The sequence below is a fragment of the Phyllostomus hastatus genome, unplaced genomic scaffold (assembly GCF_019186645.2).
Source record: "Phyllostomus hastatus isolate PE091 unplaced genomic scaffold, TTU_PhHast_1.1 phas_contig_495, whole genome shotgun sequence".
Classification (NCBI taxonomy): Eukaryota; Metazoa; Chordata; class Mammalia; order Chiroptera; family Phyllostomidae; genus Phyllostomus; species Phyllostomus hastatus.
In genome coordinates, this window is record NW_025333895.1 from 161577 (window position 1) to 181187 (window position 19611).

At 40.1% G+C, this 19611-nt stretch overlaps 1 protein-coding gene across 1 annotated transcript in view; it reads right to left on the minus strand.

Annotated features, from left to right (window-relative positions):
- Positions 1-508: 508 nt before the first annotated feature.
- The window catches only part of LOC123823404 (olfactory receptor 1J1-like), a 38535-nt gene continuing 19432 nt past the window's right edge, over positions 509-19611 (minus strand). Inside the window, 2 exon segments of the mRNA XM_045846097.1 lie at positions 509-769; positions 771-1452. Coding sequence (XP_045702053.1) covers positions 509-769; positions 771-1452 — 943 coding nt within the window.

The window sequence follows — 19611 nt, forward strand, 5'->3', positions numbered from 1 at the left end:
GACATTTATGTTGTTGCTGAATATCTGACTGTGTTGGGGAGAAATGAATTGTGAGATGTATTCCTCAAGGACAAGAAAATAGGGTGTTAATAATTGTGTAAGGAGAGTAAAATTTAATATGTTCTCCCTGAAGGTTCTAGAAGGGTTCAGGATCCCTGGATGTTTGGGTACCTGGGGAAGGGGAAGCTATATTAGCACCAAAATAGCAAATTCTTTAAAAATGGAGATGTGGAAAACGAAACACATTTTACAACAACTTAAAAATTGGGAGAAGGATCAGTCCTGGCAACTTCTGTTTAATGACACCAGTCAAAGTGACACAGCATCCTCAAAGTCTTTTACACTCCCCATTATCCGAGAAAAGAGCAAATTAAGTCCCATAAAGCACATCCTGTTTTCCTCATCCCCCTAACAGGTCCAAGAATGTCATCCAAGGTTGTGAGTGACAGCTATAAGAAGGAAGACAAGTGAGCTATATTTTTAATAATTTGTATTTACATGGCAAGTATCAGTTGGAACAGTATGTTTTCTTATTCAAGAGTTTTCTCAAGGCCCCTTTCATGTCTTTATTTCTCAGGCTATAAATGAAGGGGTTCAGCATGGGAGTTACCACTGTGTACATCAACGAAGCGATTATGTTATTGTCATTGGAGTTGTTGGGCGAAGGAAGAAAATATAAACCAATAATCGCCCCATAATAGAGGGTCACTACTGAGAGATGAGATCCACATGTGGACAAGGCTTTACAGATGTTACTGGCAGAGGGACCCCCGGAGGATGTTCACCCCAATACGGCCATAGGAAACCAAGATGCATAAGAATGGAAGCATAATAGCTGTTAATCCCACAGTAAAGACTACCAGTTGGTTGAGGGAAGTGTCTGAGCAGGACAATTTGAGCAGGGCATCAAGGTCACAGAAGAAGTGGGGGATGGTGTGCTCAGCACAGAAGGACAGCCGGGCTAGGAGGAGAGTATGCAAAAGAGCACAAGCACACGCAATGACCCAGGACCCAGCCACCAGCATGACGCAAATGTGCTGACTCATGATGGTGGTGTACTGCAGAGGGTGACAGATGGCCACATACCTGTCATAAGCCATTGAAGTGATCAAGAAACTGTCCAGGTCTGCAAAAAATATGAAAAAATACACCTGTGAAATGCAGCCTTCATAGGGAATAGAGAGGTGCTGGATTAGCATGTTCATGAGCATCTTAGGGACAGTGACAGATGAGAAAGAGACATCAGTGAAGGCCAAGTGGCTGAGGAAGAAGTACATGGGCGTGTGCAGGTGGGGGTCCAGCCTGATGAGCAGGATGATGAGCAGGTTGCCCAGCACCGTGGTCAGGTACATGCCCAGGAACAGGGCGAAGAACACACCCTGGTGCTCTGGCAGGATGGGCAGCCCCAGGAGGAGGAACTCAGACACGCTGCTCTGGTTCTCAGGCCTCATGCTGGCATACTAACTGGAGAGGACTGGTAGAGAAAGTTGAAGGGGAAAAGGTGAAGCTTCTCAGTTTGAAAAAAAATGACTGTTGTGACATAGCATAATAGAAATGTCCTTTTGATTCAGGAAATATCTTCATCCTTATTTTCTTACATTTGATGTATATTTTGCTGAATGAATGCAGAACAAGTATAGGATAGAATATACAGCCACTTTCTCAACGTGGTCCCATTCTCTGAATAATAGTACTAAGTTAATGTTTGTTAAAAATTGTCCTTGTGCACTGTTTTAAGAGTTTACATGCAGTAGCTGACTCAACAGTCTTAAATCTATGAATAGGTAGGTGCTGCCTCATTCATAGACAACACCATTTCCAGTTCAGACAGGGGAGCCGATGCTGACAGTCTCATGGTCACAGCAATAAGAAAAGAAGCAGCTGCAATTTGGACCCAAACATTTCAACTCCAGAGTTTGTCCTCTGGAGACAAAGCAAATGTGACATCAGAATCTCATTGACCTTCACAATTTTGCATGTCATGATCTGTCTAACTCTGCATCCCCTGCTTGTCTACATAATCCATAGTTATTTCTGATTTGTTCATTGGTTGTGGACCCAGAATCTATCACAGACAATTAATACACACACACAGTATAAATTTGCTGATCAAATAAAAAAATGCCACATCCAATTAAATTCATCATGGCAGCTTTCTGAAGAAACTTATATCAGGTCTTATTCAAGACTCCGTTTAAGCCTAATACTGTTGCGGCACCATGTTACTTAGTTGTCACACGGCATCACATTCAAAGAAGTGCAACCTAAAAGCCAAAAGTAATTTTAAAAAGGAATTCTAATCTTTTCAGTGTCTCTAAAATAGCCTCTCAGAGATCTATTGATTTAATGATCTAACCTAGGTTATTAATTATTGAAATATATATGTATATAGTTTTTTAAAAGGCAGGAATTCACTATAACATATCAAAGCTTACTATAAAGCTATACTGATTGTAACAATGGTGTATTTTTACAAAGATATACCAATGATACAGTGGCAGAAAACAGAGAGCCTGGAAACAAGGCATGTCTAGAACGAGCACTTCACGACCACCTGACTGGCTTTATAAATCAGTGAGAACAATACAGGCTCTCCCGCCAATGGCGCTGAGGCAGCTGTCTCTCTTTCTTTTTTTTTTTAACATTTTATTTATTTACTTTTAGAGAGGGAAGGGAGGGGGAAAGAGTGAGAGAGAGAAACATCAATGTGCGGTTGTTGGGGGCCGTGGCCTGCAACCCAGGCATGTGCCCTGACTGGGAATTAAACCTGCGATGCTTTGGTTCACAGCCCGCGCTCAATCCATTGAGCTACACCAGCCAGGGCCGAGGCAGCTGTCTTTCCACAAGGGAAAAATAACATCCCATCATTACCTTACACCGCACACTTAACAATCTCAGATGTATTAAAAACCTAAATGTGAGAAGCAAAATTTCAGAATCATTAGAAAAAAATTTATAGACTGTTATGATCTTAGGGTAGTAGCACATGTCTTAATCAAGATCCCCAAAGCATACAACATAAATATAAATCTGATTGCATTAAGATAGTGTTTCTTTAGTACAAGCACTACTGCTACTGTAGGAAAGCCACAGGGAGACAAGCCGTGGATGGGAGAATATGTACCATCCTGAGTGAGCAAAAGATCAGCTCTCGGGGTACATGCAGAATTCCTTCATATTGGTAAGGACAAGACAAAAATGCAATTAATATATGAGCTAGAAATTCACAGAAAAATGAAGTCAAAATAGGCAACAAATATATTAAAAGAGGATTTACTTTCCAAGTGATGAGAGATGCAAATGAAAACATTGAAATACCACTGATAAAAATTTTTTTTTAAATATATATGAGAACATCATGCAATGACAAGCATGTGAAGAAAAGAAACTCTTCAGACACCGTTGTTAAATATTTATGGTAGTTCTTCTATTTGAACATATCTTATAAAGTTGAAGATTTATATTCTCTTTGATGTACTATTTTTTTCTCCATTTATGCTATAGAAAGATGCTCACCTTTCTTCATGAAGAAAAAGATCACATTAATATTTGCAACTCTGTAATAGTTAAGAACTAAAACAACTAATTGCCCACTAGTCAATAAACTAATAAACTGAGGTTAGTTTATTCCTGCAACCAATCCTATGCAGCAGTAACACTGAATGGACTCTATACCACAGTGTCCATATGGACAGATCTTTAAATATAAATTCTGGGTTAAAATAGATGCAAAATTATATGTACAATATATCGTATCAAAACACTCAACAACACTATATTATTTATGGTATATATGTGTGTGATAAAAGTATAAAACACATAAAAAGTATTAAAAGGTATTTAAAAACTCTGTGATAGTGGTTAACCATACCAGGAAAGAGCAGGGAAGTAGAAATGGTGGGTGGAGCATTGGCTGTGTCTGTAGCGTTCTTAGTTGCTTGTTTTAACTGTCAGAAACAAATGTGGCAACATGCCAATATTTGTTCAATCTGGAGTGTGGGTACCTGTGGTTGGTAATATATATTTTTTAAACACTAAATAATGAAGATATCACTCTAAAAAAGGAAGAAACAATTATAAGGTCACATTCTCCAGAAAATGTTATTCAGTTAGAAGAGTGAGATGGAGGGCAGAGGGTGAGGTCTGTTCAAACATAGGAGAAATCTGCATAGGAAGGCAATTCATGAGAAATGCCGTCAGTTTAATGTGCTGTACAGCTTGGTAATATTGACATCTTTAAAAGAATGACTTCATAATAATCAATGTTAGGAAGGCAGTAGATCTATTTTTTTTCTTATCCATTTCCAACATTCCTTTAATCCTATGTTTTCCCGCCAGCAGTTTATAAAAGTTTTACCACAAAAGTTTAACGGAACTACTTTGACCAACTTCTATAGCCAATCAGCAAGTTGTCAATCCCAAAGGCCAAATCTTCTGCTCCTAGGCCAGCTGGTCAAGTCTAAGAAAATTATTGTCATAAAGATGCTCTAAGGAAGCACAGAACCCATGCCCTGGTAATTCTCTCCCATTTAAAGAAGGGGCAAAGACTGCTTCTGTTTCATTCCCACCTAAACATACACCATCCAACACGAGGAAAAGCAGGAGGAAGAACCTAGTATCCAGAGGTCTCATGACCACTTTGTCAACTGGGTTCAGAAGGTAACGATATACAGCCAGTCTGGTTCCCCCACCCCGACCTGAGTGAAAGGAAGAGTGGAATCATGAACCAACTTAGTTCAGTAAGTGAAAAGTCAGTCAAATGAGAGCTTTCAATGACTACAGCAAAGCAGCCACAGGTTGGCTCCCTGTAGTATCTGGAACCAGATGTCAAATCAGAATATCAATGAATGCTTAATCATGAGGTCTCTCAGAAACAAGTGACGATAGTGTGCTACTTAGTCCTAGAGGCAGAGAAGGCTTTCTGCAGATTCTAGCACCTCGAACCCAAACCTGACCCCACAACCTTCATGGATTGTGGGAAATGAGTGATGGAACACTTAAATTTGAGATTTTTCAGACCCTCTGGGTCAGGTTTTCTCAGGGACATGCAGAACTACACCTGTGTGGTGTGACTTTCAGAACATTGAGCCTTCCAGGTGACCCTACCCAAAACAACTCCCTGAATAGCCTGATAGTACCTTAAATTCTTTCATCAAGAGCAAAAAGGCTTTAGATCCCAACTACAGATTGAAGTTAAAGGTGAGTATTTCTGGGAGTCACAGTCCTCTGTTCACCACTCTCACTGAGGTGGAATGGCTGGAAGCTGTATATTCTGGGGGCCAGGTCTGGGGACCGGACAAGGGTAATGACTTCCGCAAAGTGAGGAGGGGTCGGGGTGAGGGGTGGGCGTTACAGGCAGAGTGAAGGCAGAGGCTACAGACACTGAAATCAAATTTACTCTTTCCAAGTTGTCTGACATGGCTGAAGTAGGGCTGGAAATAGTCAAACTGTTAATAAAATCTGATTTTGCTCCAGGTGCTTCCCAAATACTTCTCACTTCTTCCTATAATCTTTCAACATAAGCATTCTAATTCTCATGTTAGGAAGAAGAAAATTGGGACTCAGTGATGAAACTTGCCCAGTGTATGGTAAATCTGGAATTTGATAGTAGGTCTCATGGGCTTCAAAGACTAAACTCTTCCCACTATACTATGTGATTTTTATAGACTATATCCTCAAGTAAGACAGTACTTGTGGCCTGAAAATACTCTAGAATTTTAGGAAATAAATCAGAAAGTTTGAGAATGAATGAAAATCTATGGTTTCAAGATATGTGCTTAGATGGTTATATCAAAAATAATGACAACAGTAACTATGTTAATAAAAAACAAATTATTAATCTCATATTTATTGTGGAATATAGGCCAACTGCTGTGATATACACTTCATATCATATTAGCCTAACAGGACCACAAAAAAAAGGCATTATTTTTATTTAACCTGTTGGAAACTAGGGCTTTCAGAGTATTGGTAATTTGCCTAAAACATTCAGCATGAAAAATATGGACAGCTCGCTCAATCCCAGACTTACATGATTTCAAACCTGTGTTTCTACCTACCATACCACATTTTCTCTAGCAAATCATAATTTGACCAAAATAAGACACCTGCTACTTATTAAAGAGAAGAAGGTAGGATCTGTAATTCCCCAAAAGCCTTTGAATAGATATATTGTCGCAGTCCTCAATCAGGTGATCAAAAGTAAATAGAGAAACAAGGATACCAGCTACTGAATTTACAAAGACAGTTGCTCATAAGGTGAATTTCTCAAGGCTTCAGGAAAACTACAGATCAGACCATGGTCAACATTTTTGATGAACTGCCTAGTTTCAACCAATAAGGGAAAGGTTAAGGCAACTATTATATGCATACATTGGAAATAATATCATAGTCCATAAAATGAGTTCATGAAAATCTTATAATATTTAAAAGAACAGAATAGAAAATAATATACAGGCATATTTATGGTTATTTGTGAGAAAAAAATTACAGACTTTCTTTTTTTAACCTGAAAGGTTGTGCTCATAGCTTGGATGCAAGCCAGATACTCTGCAAAACTGAGAAAGAGAACATTTTCTTAGAGAGGAAAGTACAAACTCCAAGGAATTATAATTATTATATCCACTTAAGTTATTCAAGATGGCACAACAAAATTGTATAAAGTACCTTGCACAAATCATAAAAACACACACACACACACACACACACACACTGCTGACTGGAGCCTACAAATACTACCCTCACCTAGATCAGCAGTGATACATTCAAACACCGTGAGCTCCAAGGTAGGAACTAATATTTCATTTTTTCCCTACAAGGCTTAGAGCTGAGAAAGAAAGAAAAGCCACAGACTCAACCTTGACGTGAGGAGGAGGTGTGCTTGCTCTTTTAAATGAGATCCAGGCAATGACAAAGGCACCCATTTGTATCAGCCAGGCTGGGAACCCATGAGACAAAGGCCACAAATTTCTGGTGAGGGACAATTTTGGAGTAATTATTGTATTTCCCTTAACAGTTCCCTGTGGAGATGTGCTTTAGTCAGAGACTAAAGATAGTCAACTCCTTTGGGAATATAAATGGGAACTTTTATGTTTTCAGATTTGTTTATTTATAAAAAAAAGTTCACTTCTATGACCTCATTTAACCCTCACAATAATTCTTGTGGTAGATAGCATTCTCTCCACGTTACTGCATTTGAGAGTGGCTCAAAAGAAAATGGCCAAATGAGGATTCAAACCCAAACACATTAACTTCAAACCTAAAGTCCAGTTCCACTGCACCATGGAGCCTCCCTAGTAACAGTGGTTTCTATAGCACATGGACTTCTTCCTTCTCAAATTCAGTCTGGAACTGGGAGGAGAGTTGCTACTGATCCCTGGGGGAAAACACTTATCAAAGAATGGCTGGGTCTCTGTCTCTCAGAAGATTTTTTTCTTCCTACAGAAACACCTGAATGCATGCAGGGATATTTTTTGACACTTATGATACATAACAATAGCTGGCACATCCTCAGGTTTCAAAATCTATTCTTTAACAATGAGTGTGAGAAGCCTTCTGAAACCTACTGCATTAAGACTGGCAAATATAGAGTTACAGAGTCAAGGGGAGGAGACAGCATTTTATTCATTATTTTTCAATAATTCATTTATGCATAAAAAGTGTGTACCTACTATGTAGGAAGAATTTTGTGAGAACTGTGAGTATGTATTTGAAAACACAGGGTTTTTTGTGTGTGTTTTTGTTGTTAGGGTTTTTTTTTTGTCTCTGAAAGGGCCCAATCTGGTGAGCAGGACAGACAAAACAGCGTGGGTCAAATGCTATAATGAAATCTGTAATTTCTGTAAGGAAAAGAGGACAAGAATATAAGTGGAGTAATGAGTGCTGAGTGCTATGGGAGCACAGAGGAGGCCTCAAACCCAAACTTAAGGGGTCAAGCAGGTAGGGTTGTAAGATGTTATACATAAGCAGACTCACAAGACAACCAAAACAAGTAGAAGGTGACATGGACAGTGTAGAGAAGGAACGCTTGGAAGGGGAAAAGAGAAAGGAATAGAAAAACGCCTAGAAGAGACAAAAGATGATAAATTTGGAAGACTATTATCAGGAAAATTAAAATGGCTAAAATGTTCACTTCAACAAGGGAAGAGGTTCAGGGTGAAGTCAGAGAAATTAGCAAGTATGAATTATGCAGAATTTGGAAGCCACGGGAGGGAGACCGAGGGAGAGCCAAAGAGGGATTTGATCACAATAGTGACAGTGTCGTGTTAAAAACTATCACTACAGGTGAAGAATGGATGATAAGCATGTGTTTGCAATGGATGGAGGGAATATTGGGAAGGCAAGGATGGAGGGATGAATGCAAGACCAGAAGCAAGGAGACTAGTTAGGAAGTGGTCATAGCCATTTAGGTCAGAGATTAAGAAGTATATCTGAGAGAGATAATGGAGTTGGAGAGAACTATATGTATCTAAGTTTACTTCAGAGTCAGAATCTAAAAGATGTGCTAGGTAATTTTGATGTGACCTAATTTTGGTCAGGCTATAGAAAATGACGGGGGAAAAAGGACCTAAAAAAACCCTCTCTTTAAATGTATGGCTTGGATAGCTGAGTGCATGGTTGTGTTATTTACTGTTAGGGAACATAAAAGGAGAAAGAGATCTGAAAACTTTTTAACACACTGAGCATGAAAGACCAAAGGATCATTCATAAAAAAAAATTAGGAAGCAGGTAGATATATTTTGTATAGAGATGGAAATTCATAGACCACCAACACAGGAAAGAATGAGACTTCCTAAAAAGAAAGAAGACAAGTTAAGAAAAGAGGACAAGAATGAAGTGGAGAGAGGAGGGAAGGGAAAGAGAACAGGGCTGAGGACAGACCATAGAGAGCATTGATAATTAAAGAAATGGCAGAGAAAGAGTATCAAAGACATCAAAGAACAATCAGAGACATGGAAGAAATATATGAAAATGTGGGACTATGGAAACAAAGCAAAGAGATGTTTAAGTACTAAAGAAAAAAACACCCACTAGATTTAGTAAAGAGGATTTGTGTGTGATGTAACCAGTAGTAATCTCAGGAAGCAGTGGGAATGGAATCCAGATTACAGTGGATACGGGGAGAAATGGAAAGCAGGGGAGTGCAAAAGGTGGCTAATTGAAATGACCCAACACTGAAGCTTTGCTGCATGGGTGGGGTGAAAGGCCATGTGGTAAAGACTCAGACAAATTGGTAAGAAAGTGATAAGCCATGAACTCCATCCTGGAGGGGTCATAGTGAAGACAAAACAAGTGTGGGGGGAAATGGACAGGATCAGAGACTGAGTAGATTTATAAGGCCAAAGATTCTGTACAATGGGTACAACGGGAAAAAAAGCAAAAATGGAGTGTTTAAGTGTACTATTTTATAGGTAAAGCAGTTCTGGTCTTCATAATATGGCCATGGGATGAGAGAGCAGAAGTGCAATGGAAGTCAAGGTCAATGAAGATGAGATCGAAGAATAACTATGTCACAATATTAAATGGTTCATTCATGCAAATGCTGATGGCACCCAAGTTGATTTGTAGGGGAAAAGTAAACTGATCTAGGTGCCAAAATCTGTAGCAAAATAGAAGTAATTCGAGTTTGGTAGTTAGTGTCGTAGGCTTTGACATATGAGAGTTTCCACTTTTTGCCCAGTACTGAAAAAGCTTTATGAAGAAAGATGTCTAATTATAGCATAATTTATAGTAATTAGTTATAGCCTAGTTTCCATCAATAAGGGAAAGGTTAAGGCAACCACAGTACATACAATGGAATATTAAATAATCATTAAAATTGTGTTTATGAAAAGCTTACGATATAATTTTTTGAGAGAACACAATAGAAAATTGTATAGAGGCATGTTTACAACCATTTGCAAAACTGCAGATTGTCATTACTTTTAAATCTGGAAGGACTGCTACACATGTTAACAGAAGTGGTATTTTGTTGTTGGGAATAGAAGCATTTATTTATTTAAAAAATGTTTTTCCACCATGACATGTGTATAACCATGCCCTTTTTTCATAGGTAATGAAAAGATTAGTAGTCTTTTGAACTGTCACTAAATCTCTTGGGAAAGAGCATGGTCCAGGATGAAAAATGCCCGAAGACTGACAAACTTGAAGAGGACGCCAGCTGCCCCTAGTAAGCACCATTGCTGGGTCTAATTGTTCTTATGCCCACCCCCATCTACTTGCATCAAGGCAGAAACCTTTCAAGCACAAGTTCCTGGTGCCTCAGAGAATAGTCCCTCTTTTCAAAATAACTGCAGCAAATGCTTATTGCCACTAGCATTTGTTTATATCCAACTGTTGAATGGGGCCTCAGCCTTTCTAAGTATATGCAGGAAAAAAAGAAAGCCACATTTTTGTTTCATTTATCCTTACATTGTTACCTCTTAGAATTGGGCACATAGGGATCCACTTAAAGATGGTTACTGAATCATAGTGAAGCTGGCAATGTTTTTTCCTAACAAACAACTAATAATAGATAATCATTATTACATTATAGAAAGATTGACTAGCTTCCATTTCTCTACAAGCCAATTGTGAAACAAGAACTAAGAACAAGTAGTTCATTCGGGGGACTGAAAGAAACAGCAAGGAGAAAGTGGGAAAGTATAATAAGGAAAGTAAGGCTATAAGTAAAGGACATTATCAACAAAAGGATCACCCAGGCAGCCGAAGCTAACACCACTAGAATTCCACTCGCCTCAAATCCGTCCACTCTTGGGTGATGGAGCTGAAACATTTATGAGCATCTCCTTTTATATTTAACAGAGGACTGCTGGGGGTGGTTGTAGAGGGGGGAGAGTATTTCTGGCACTTTTCACTGGCTGAATGTATAGGCAAATTGAGCCCCCACTGGCCAGAGAAAGTCCTCAAGGAAATAAAAATACTGGTCATTCAAGTTCTAGCCAGAATGCACTGGAATGGCAAGATAAACAGTGATGAGTGGGGAATTTGCTTCCTGCCCTATCCTGATCCTTCCATGTCTTGCTACAGATTCTTGGAGATAGTGGCCACAGGTGTGAACTGAGGCACAGACACCAATGCAACATAGGCAGATGACATGAGGGTCCAGGCTAGTTGATTCCCAAATTTACTTTGGCTCTGTCCACTAAGGCTTAATGCCAAATTTGCAGAGGGTCTACCCAACCTGAGAACTTTCTTGTGCTTGGCAATAATTTGCTCCAGTCACTTGATGTCCCATGGTTGGGCACTCAGTCTCCTCTACACCCCAGAAGCTTGCCAGCAGCTCCCTGAATCCAGCTAAGCACTGCACTGTAACTCTTCTAATGGAATCTGTCAGAGGCTCCATGTGGTGCCATTATACACCATGGATATTTCCAGCACCGTGGGTTCTGCCAATTTAGATGATCCAACTAGTAGGGTCCCTTATACACAATTTGAACCAGCTGCAAAGCCCTACTTAAAATTGGCAGTCTATCAAGTCATTTGGCAAACTGGGCAGATCAGTATTCCAGGTGCGATGTGTGCTATGTCTGCAAAATCGGAAGAGGCCTACAAAATGCTCTGAAAGAAGCAACAACTCATCCTTCACTTTCCCGTTAGAATCCTGCCTCTCATCTATCTCATTGTAAGCTCTTCTGTGTCTATGCCACGTGGCCTGCGAAAGGTCTTTCCTCTGACATTAAGCGCCTCAGCCCTTAATCCAAGGTGTCACCTTCCTGATTCATTATCCACTTTGTCCAAACACACCACACACACTTAGGTCTGTGCCTTGCAATCTGCCCCTGTCTGTACTGCTTGCTTACATAGCTCCCTAAATCTCGTATCAAAGTCTCTTTTTCTGTTTGACCTACCTAACTAGCCACGCCATGGGGTTTTCCTCTCCAGTGAGCCAAGTGTCTAGCATGTTCTTCTCAGGGAATAGAGCAGCTATAGCCAGTCTAGCTCATGGCCCACTGTGACCTTGCTAAACGGCTCCTGGCCAATATCCTGGGAATAGGATATCTCTGGCTTTTTTTTATCTCTGGCTTTTGCCTAGAATGCTGTTGGACTTCAACATTTCTGAGCTGACAGAGTCTCCCAAGTCCTCTGCTCTGACGTACATGCTTGTGGCAGAAGTACAGGCATCACAGCTAGAAAGGAGTTGTGAGGATAGAAGCTTTGCTGTATCTACCACCCCTTAAACCCCAACACCAAAAAGGAAAAAATAAACACCAAAAGAGAATTATCTCAAGCTATAAATACTTAAATTCTTTTGAATTTACTGATTTTAGAGAAAGAGAGAGAAAGGAAGAGAGAGAATTCACACATGGTAGAAAGCTTCCGTTTGTTGTTTCACTTATTGATGCATTCATTGGTTGATTCTTGTATGTACCACCCTGCTAGGGGTTGAATGCACAACCTTGGCATAACAGGGATGACATGCTCACCAACTGAGGTATTGACCAGGGCTATATATACTTCTTTATCTTATGTATCTAACAGCTAAAAATCACTGACAATAAATTATCATTTTCTTCAAAAGGTCAATTTCAAAGAACAAGAAACTTTTCAATTTTGAGTCAATTGTTATCGATTGTGTGTGTCAACTTTTTTCCTATTTGCAAGTTTGCTTTCTTTGTGGGCTATTTTTTGCTTATTTTTCTTCCTCCTTTCTTTCTTCCCTCCCTCCTCCCTTCCTTCATTTTTCCTTCTTTTCTTCCTTCCTTGAAAATTATTTTCAATTTGATGAAACAGAAACTTAATTTGTCAAGAAACAATAAAGCCTAAACCTCCAAAAAGGTGATTATCCCTATCTTTCCATTTTGCATTTAATAATGATCATTAGAGAGAAAAAACACAAAATCATTTCCTTTAGGTTACTGGTGGGGAGGTGCCCAATGAGATCCCTTTGAGTGGGATATGGTTCTACCTAAACTCTCAGAGGACGTTCAGTCATTTGGCTTTCTGTTTGGACCTGGTTAGAGCCACTCCTTCCTTGGTTAACCTCCCTGGAGTTTAACCTATGCCAGAGCATGCTTCAGGCTGGGAAAGCAGAGCTTGGGACTGAAGAGGGACTGAGGGTGTCTTGAGAGCCTTTGTCTATGGGCCCATTCCCTAAGGTTCCCAGCACAAACATCCCTCCCACAGGACATGTTTTCTAAAGGAATCAAGAGTGAAATTGGACAATTAATCCTCCAACTTGATGGATGTCTTTAACAGGAAAGTAGAAGTTCTGCTCCCTTACCCCCAGGGTTCTCTCCTTGGCTAGTTATGTTCTTCCGTTCATGGCTCTGACACTGGTAGACAGCAGTGAGAGAGTCTGAGCCTTGTAGCTTTTCTTTTTGATGCCTAGACTGTCTAGGACCTTGGAAGCTGATATTAAGATCTCCTAAAGACAATCTGCAGACACACCCACCAAACATGGATCATCGATACAGGTAAGGTCAGTATTATGAATGGAATGGACAGTTTTTTCTCAGTAATATGTGAGTTTACATATGGGTATAGAAGAGGAAGAATTAGAAAGCTGATTTTGGCATGGAAGAGGGAAGAGAGTGAAAAAGACAGGGAGAGAGAAAAGAGGAGAAAGGGGAAGAGACACTGAGTAACAGGAGAATGAAGATACAGAGGCAGAGAGAGTGAGAAGAAGGAAGGAGAAAATGAGAGATAAAAAATAAAGTGAAGAGACAGACAGGAAGAAAGAAAGAGGTGAAAAGAAAGAAAAGTGACCCAAGACTTAAAGACACATACAGGGAGGCAGAGTCTTTCAGAAAGAATTTCCACTTGCTTTGGATTCTGACATAGAAAACCAGATCTGGACCACCTGTAATTTAAGCATTCCAAAGCCGTTGAAGTGGTTATGCCACAAGTTTAAGGAAGACCTCACACTTTCAAACTCCCTCCCTCACTGCAGTTTGGAGAATGAATGAACAAACTAAGAGTTTCTTAGAGATCTTTACTGAGTAAAAATGTACATATATTAATGAGGGTTTTTTAAAAAAGAATATAGTATTATTCTTAGCATCTTTTCATTAAAAAAATGCCTCTCATCTGAAATTTAACAATGGGTACAGAAGTCTAGTTTTCTAAAGGTCTCTATGCCATGGTTGATGGCTCAGTGTACTCCCCACAGGGCACCCTTGGTGCAATAACATGGCTGAGGCATCATATTCGGCAGTCTGGTCCTCAGTGCCACAGATGCACACATTCTATTTGGTCAGTGAACACAGAAAAGGTACCTCACACTAACATACCTCATTGACAGTTTTTCTAATTCCCTTATTGACAACATATAAGGAATATATGAGAAACAAGTTTCCCAGTTTTAGTAATCAAACATACATATTCTTTATATGACAGCTAAGAATAATTACTACAGAATTCTTAATAGTCTCAACCATTCTTCGTCCCCAGCACACAGAGGAGGGCCATGAAGAAGGACAACCAGAGCAGCGTGTCAGAGTTTCTACTCCTGGGGCTGCCCATCCGGCCAGAGCACCAGGGTGTGTTCTTCGCCCTGTTCCTGGGCATGTACCTGACCACAGTGCTGGGCAACCTGCTCATCATCCTGCTCATCAGGCTGGACTCCTGCCTGCACACGCCCATGTACTTCTTCCTCAGCCACTTGGCCCTCACTGACATCTCTTTCTCATCTGTCACTGTCCCTAAGATGCTCATGGATATTCACACTAACTACAAATCTATCCCCTATGCAGGGTGTATTTCACAGATGTATTTTTTCCTATTTTTTACTGACCTGGACAGCTTCCTTATTACATCAATGGCATATGACCGATATGTTGCCATCTGTCACCCTCTGCACTACTCCATCATCATGAAGGAAGAGCTGTGTGCCTTGCTAGTGGCTGTGTCCTGGATCCTGTCCTGTGCCAGTGCCCTGCCCCATACCCTTCTCCTGGCCCAGCTGTCCTTCTGTGCTGCTAATACTGTTCCCCATTTCTTCTGTGACCTTGGTGCCCTGCTCAAGCTCTCCTGCTCAGACACCTTTCTCAATGAGTTGGTCATGTTCACAGAAGGGGTGTTGATCATTACCCTGCCATTTATATGTATCCTGGTATCTTATGGCTACATTGGGGCCACCATCCTGAGGGTTCCTTCAGCCAAGGGGGTCTATAAAGCACTGTCCACATGTGGGTCCCACCTGTCTGTGGTGTCTTTGTATTATGGAGCAATGTTCGGACAGTACCTTTTCCCAACAGTAAGCAATTTCATTGACAAGGACATCATTATGGCCCTCATGTACACAGTGGTCACACCCATGCTGAACCCCTTTATCTATAGCCTTAGAAATAGGGACATGAAACAGGCTTTTGGGAAACTTTTCAGTAAATTAACATTTTTCTGTCAGCAATATCTCTGATGTTTATTTCAAACATAACCTCATCTTTGTTGATCTCACAGACTTGATTTTCCATTTGAATATGTCTGAAAATTTTAAGATGTCTTGAGACATAAGCCCTGAGACAACTGAAGGTATGTTGGACATACTCGGGAAATATCTGTGGACCAGAACTCCATTCTCTTGTTAACGGTGTTCTCCTTTATGAATAACTTTTGATTAGCAAATGCTAAATTAGTTTTCTTATTTCTGCATTTGTGGGCATAAATGATACAATAATAAACAGTTTGTTTTTCCCTTATTTGGGAAGATTTTTCAAAACTCTTATATTTTGGGACTATAATCTTAGGTTTTAACACACCCAGAATATTAAAAATTAGCCATATTATTTCACTACACAATTTATACAGACTAAATGGGTCTTTCTTTTCATTGTTTTGGGTCTATGCAAATCAAAGAATCCAAACTAATTGCCACTTAAATAAGAGGAAATGTATTACTCTCTGCCCATGGTATAAAATGTTACAACTATGAAGATGAAGATCCCTGTAGGAAACCAAGACCAGTCAGGTCTCCTCTTGGCCAGCACTGTGTGGCTGACATTGCTCAGGCCCCCACACCATCATTAGTGAAAGCACGTTTCATGCTGTCATCCTTTGTAAGTGCAAAGGATGGAGCAATAGTATGTTTATAGTTGTTAGTGTGGAAAACAATACAATAATGATACAATTAATAAATAGCAGCACAAGAATAAATTCTGTGTTTTGTGTACTCACAACTGTAAACCTACTTTTGCCCCACGGTGTACAACCACATTATAGTGCACAGTCTGGGAACATGTCACTACTTTCCGACAAATGCCACACCAGTTCTGGCCCTGACTGTACCTTTCATGGGCATTCTACCTTGCCAAATGAAGAATGAAAGCACAGCTTCTTAGGCTGTCATGTGCACAACAATTCCTGGAGAGCTTGTTAAAACAGAGGTTCCCTGAACCTACCGCCACAAATCCTGATCCTTCAGTAGTTCTGGGGTGGGGCCCCCAAATATGCACATATGATGCCCCCACATGATGCTGATGCTGTGGCTCTGTGAACTGCAACTTGAAGGGCCCTGGTAGAAAGAGTTAAATTGTGGAGGTTCTAAGATGTACATTCATAACATCTTACATGAAATCCAGCAGTGGGTGGAGTGAATCAAGGGAATGCTTAATTGCTTTAGTAGTAAATCTGTGGTTCATGTTGATATTTTCAGATTGATTCTGGTTGCAGTAAATTTCTTTTGCTGATCTCTAATATCAGAAGTTCTCCTGGTTGGTGTGGCTCAGTAGACTGAGCACAGGACTGCGAACCAAAGGGTTGCCGGTTCGATTCCCAGTGAGGGCACATGCCTGGGTTGCCCACCAGGTCACCAAGTAGGGGTGCCATGAGAGGCAATCACACATTGATGTTTCTCTCCCTTTCTTTCTCCCTCCTTTCCCCTATCTCTAAAAATAAATAAAAGTATTTTTTTAAAAAGTTCTTTCCTGAACTACCAGGTTTTCTTTTGTCTTTCATATGTAATATAGATATATGAAATACTATATATCATGCTTTGTATCATCACACCAGACTATATGTTCAATGCAAAAGAGGCCGAAGTTTTGAAAAAGAAATCACATCTTATATCCATTGGTGGCTTTTCTGTTTTCATGAAGCTTTGTGGGATTTCAGTATGACTTGTAATGTGCCTAATGTCACTCAAAAACATACTTTAATATTTTAACTAACAATTATTTCACACATGATGCACAATAAAATGTACATTTGCTTTAGAGCATTACTTGATTTCAGAGTACCTGTATACCCACAAAGGGACACTGGAGTTCTTGACAAGGCACTGAGCAATTCTGCTAGATGATGTCATTCGTGTCTAGAAGTCCTCACTTGACTTGCCATGCTTCTTGACACAGCCCACAAAACAGCATCTGTTTTGAATCCCATATTGCTGTTATGGGGCTCAGATTTGTACCCTAGTCTTTTCATCTCCTTTTTGTGTCTGCCCTATGAAAAATGCAATATGGTTACCCAACTTTACACGTAAATGTAAGACTTACTAGGACATAATAAGCAAGTAGAGTGACATTTAAGGCTGTGGTGATGCCCAAACTCTAGTCTGAGGTGTGAACTTGGAAATCAAAACATTTGAAAGAGTCTGATATTTGATATGTGTCAAATATTAAATAGCAACTTTGCCTTATTCATTTCATTCCACAGACTTAAACTTAGGCTACAAGTAAATGAAAACAATCTGCTTTGTGGCCTGTCTTTCCACAGGGTTCCACTTGGACTTGTGTTCTCCACGTATTTCCATGGGCATTTTCAAAGTTAGGTTCTTTTCTCTGCAAAGGAACAAGACACAGGCACAGAAAAACTGAGACAATGGAGTCCATTAAAAAGGATGTCTTTGGAGATACTGAAGTAGCCTTGATCAGACAACGAGCAAAGTAGAAGACTTCCAGGTTTAGTGTAATCTTTCATAGACTTTCACAGTAAAGCTTTGTTAATTCAATAAAAAATGACTAAAATTAACATTTTTAAATTTAAATTATTTTATTGTTGTTCAAGTACAGTTGTCCGTATTTTCTCCCCCACCCTTCTCCCCCATTCCCTCCAAACCTCCCTCCCTCCTTTGTTTCCACCCTCCCCCTTGGTTTTCTCCATGTGTCGTTTATAGTAGTTCCTGAAAACCCTTGTCCCCACTGTCCCCTCCCCACTCCCCTCTGGCTACTGTTAAATTGTTCTTAATTTCAATGACTCTGGTTATATTTTTTTATTTTCCTTTTGCTGATTATGTTCCAGTTAAAGGAGAGATCATATAATATTTGTCCCTCACTGCCTGGCTTATTTCACTTAGCATAATGCTCTCCAGTTCCATCCATGCTGGCGCAGAGGGTATAGGTTCCTTCTTTCTCTCTGCTGCATAGCATTCCATTGTGTAAATGTACCATGGTTTTTTGATCCATTCCTTTGCTGATGGGCACTTAGGTTGCTTCCAGCACTTGGCTACAGTAAATTGTGCTGCCATGAACACTGGGGTGCATAGGTTCTTTTCAATTGGTGTTTCAGAGCTGTTAGGGTATAATCCCAGCAGTGGAATTGCTGGATCAAAAGGCAGTTCCATTTTTAGTTTTCTGAGGAAATTCCATACTGTTTTCCACAGTGGCTGCACCGGTCTGCATTCCCAAAAAATTAACATTTTTAAGTATATTGATATATTCATACTGTATGTATTCTATGTCTATATTTGCATACAAAAATGCAAATATTATAAGGTATTGTAAAAAAGAAAGCTTTAACATACAGTTCAAATAAATCCTTTATGTAAATAAAAATTTATGAATAGAAACCATTTTAGAAGGACAAAAATAATAAAGGAAGGTTGAGTACTTTATGCTTTGTTTTCATTTTTACGTTGTTTGCAGTTCCATCATGAACCAGAATTCATTTCATAAGCAGCAAACCAAAAAGGAGTATCCACTGGGGAGAAAACCCCCTCTTCACACCCCCAAGTTATGAGCTAATCAGGAGGAACACAAATCTGGCAGGGAAGGGCAGGAAGGAGGTCTTTCCACATCTTCTTTTGGGGTCACACTTGAAGGGCATCCACACTTGAAAGAACATCCTGATGTTCTTTCTAAGGACAGTGTTTCCTCAAAGTCTACCCATCTGCCTCAGAATTACCTGGAGCCCTGATCTCATGAATGAGCATTTCTGGAGGTACAGCATCTTTAATAAGCTCGCAGGTGATTATGCTGAACATCAAAGTTTAGGGACCACTGCCCTAGGGCATCTGTCCTGGAGGGAGTAGAAGAAGACTGAGCAATTAAGATGTGTTTAATGCAGGTCTCTTACCAAGAACCTGTTGCTTTGTCCCTTGGGTCCTTTCCCTGGTAGATAGAGAGGAGTCTTCCCATCTACATTTCTGAAGCTGGTGAATTGAGAAGCATGAACCCCAGGCTTGTGCTGTTTCCCTCTGATATCAGTGAGAGGTTTAAGAAGCAGAAGACCGGTTCCTGGGTGTCCCGCTGAGAAGCTGAAAGACTAGTCCCTACTCCAGGAGGCTAGATGACTTCAGCATAACATTCAGAGCAGAACTGGGTCCTTTGTCAGGAGCAGGTGCGTGCATGCCTGCGTGTGTGAGTGTACACAGGTGCTCATCACTTCTCTGTGCTCTTTCTGAAGTCACTTCTTATTACTACTTCCTAAAGACAGGGATATCACAATCACCACTGG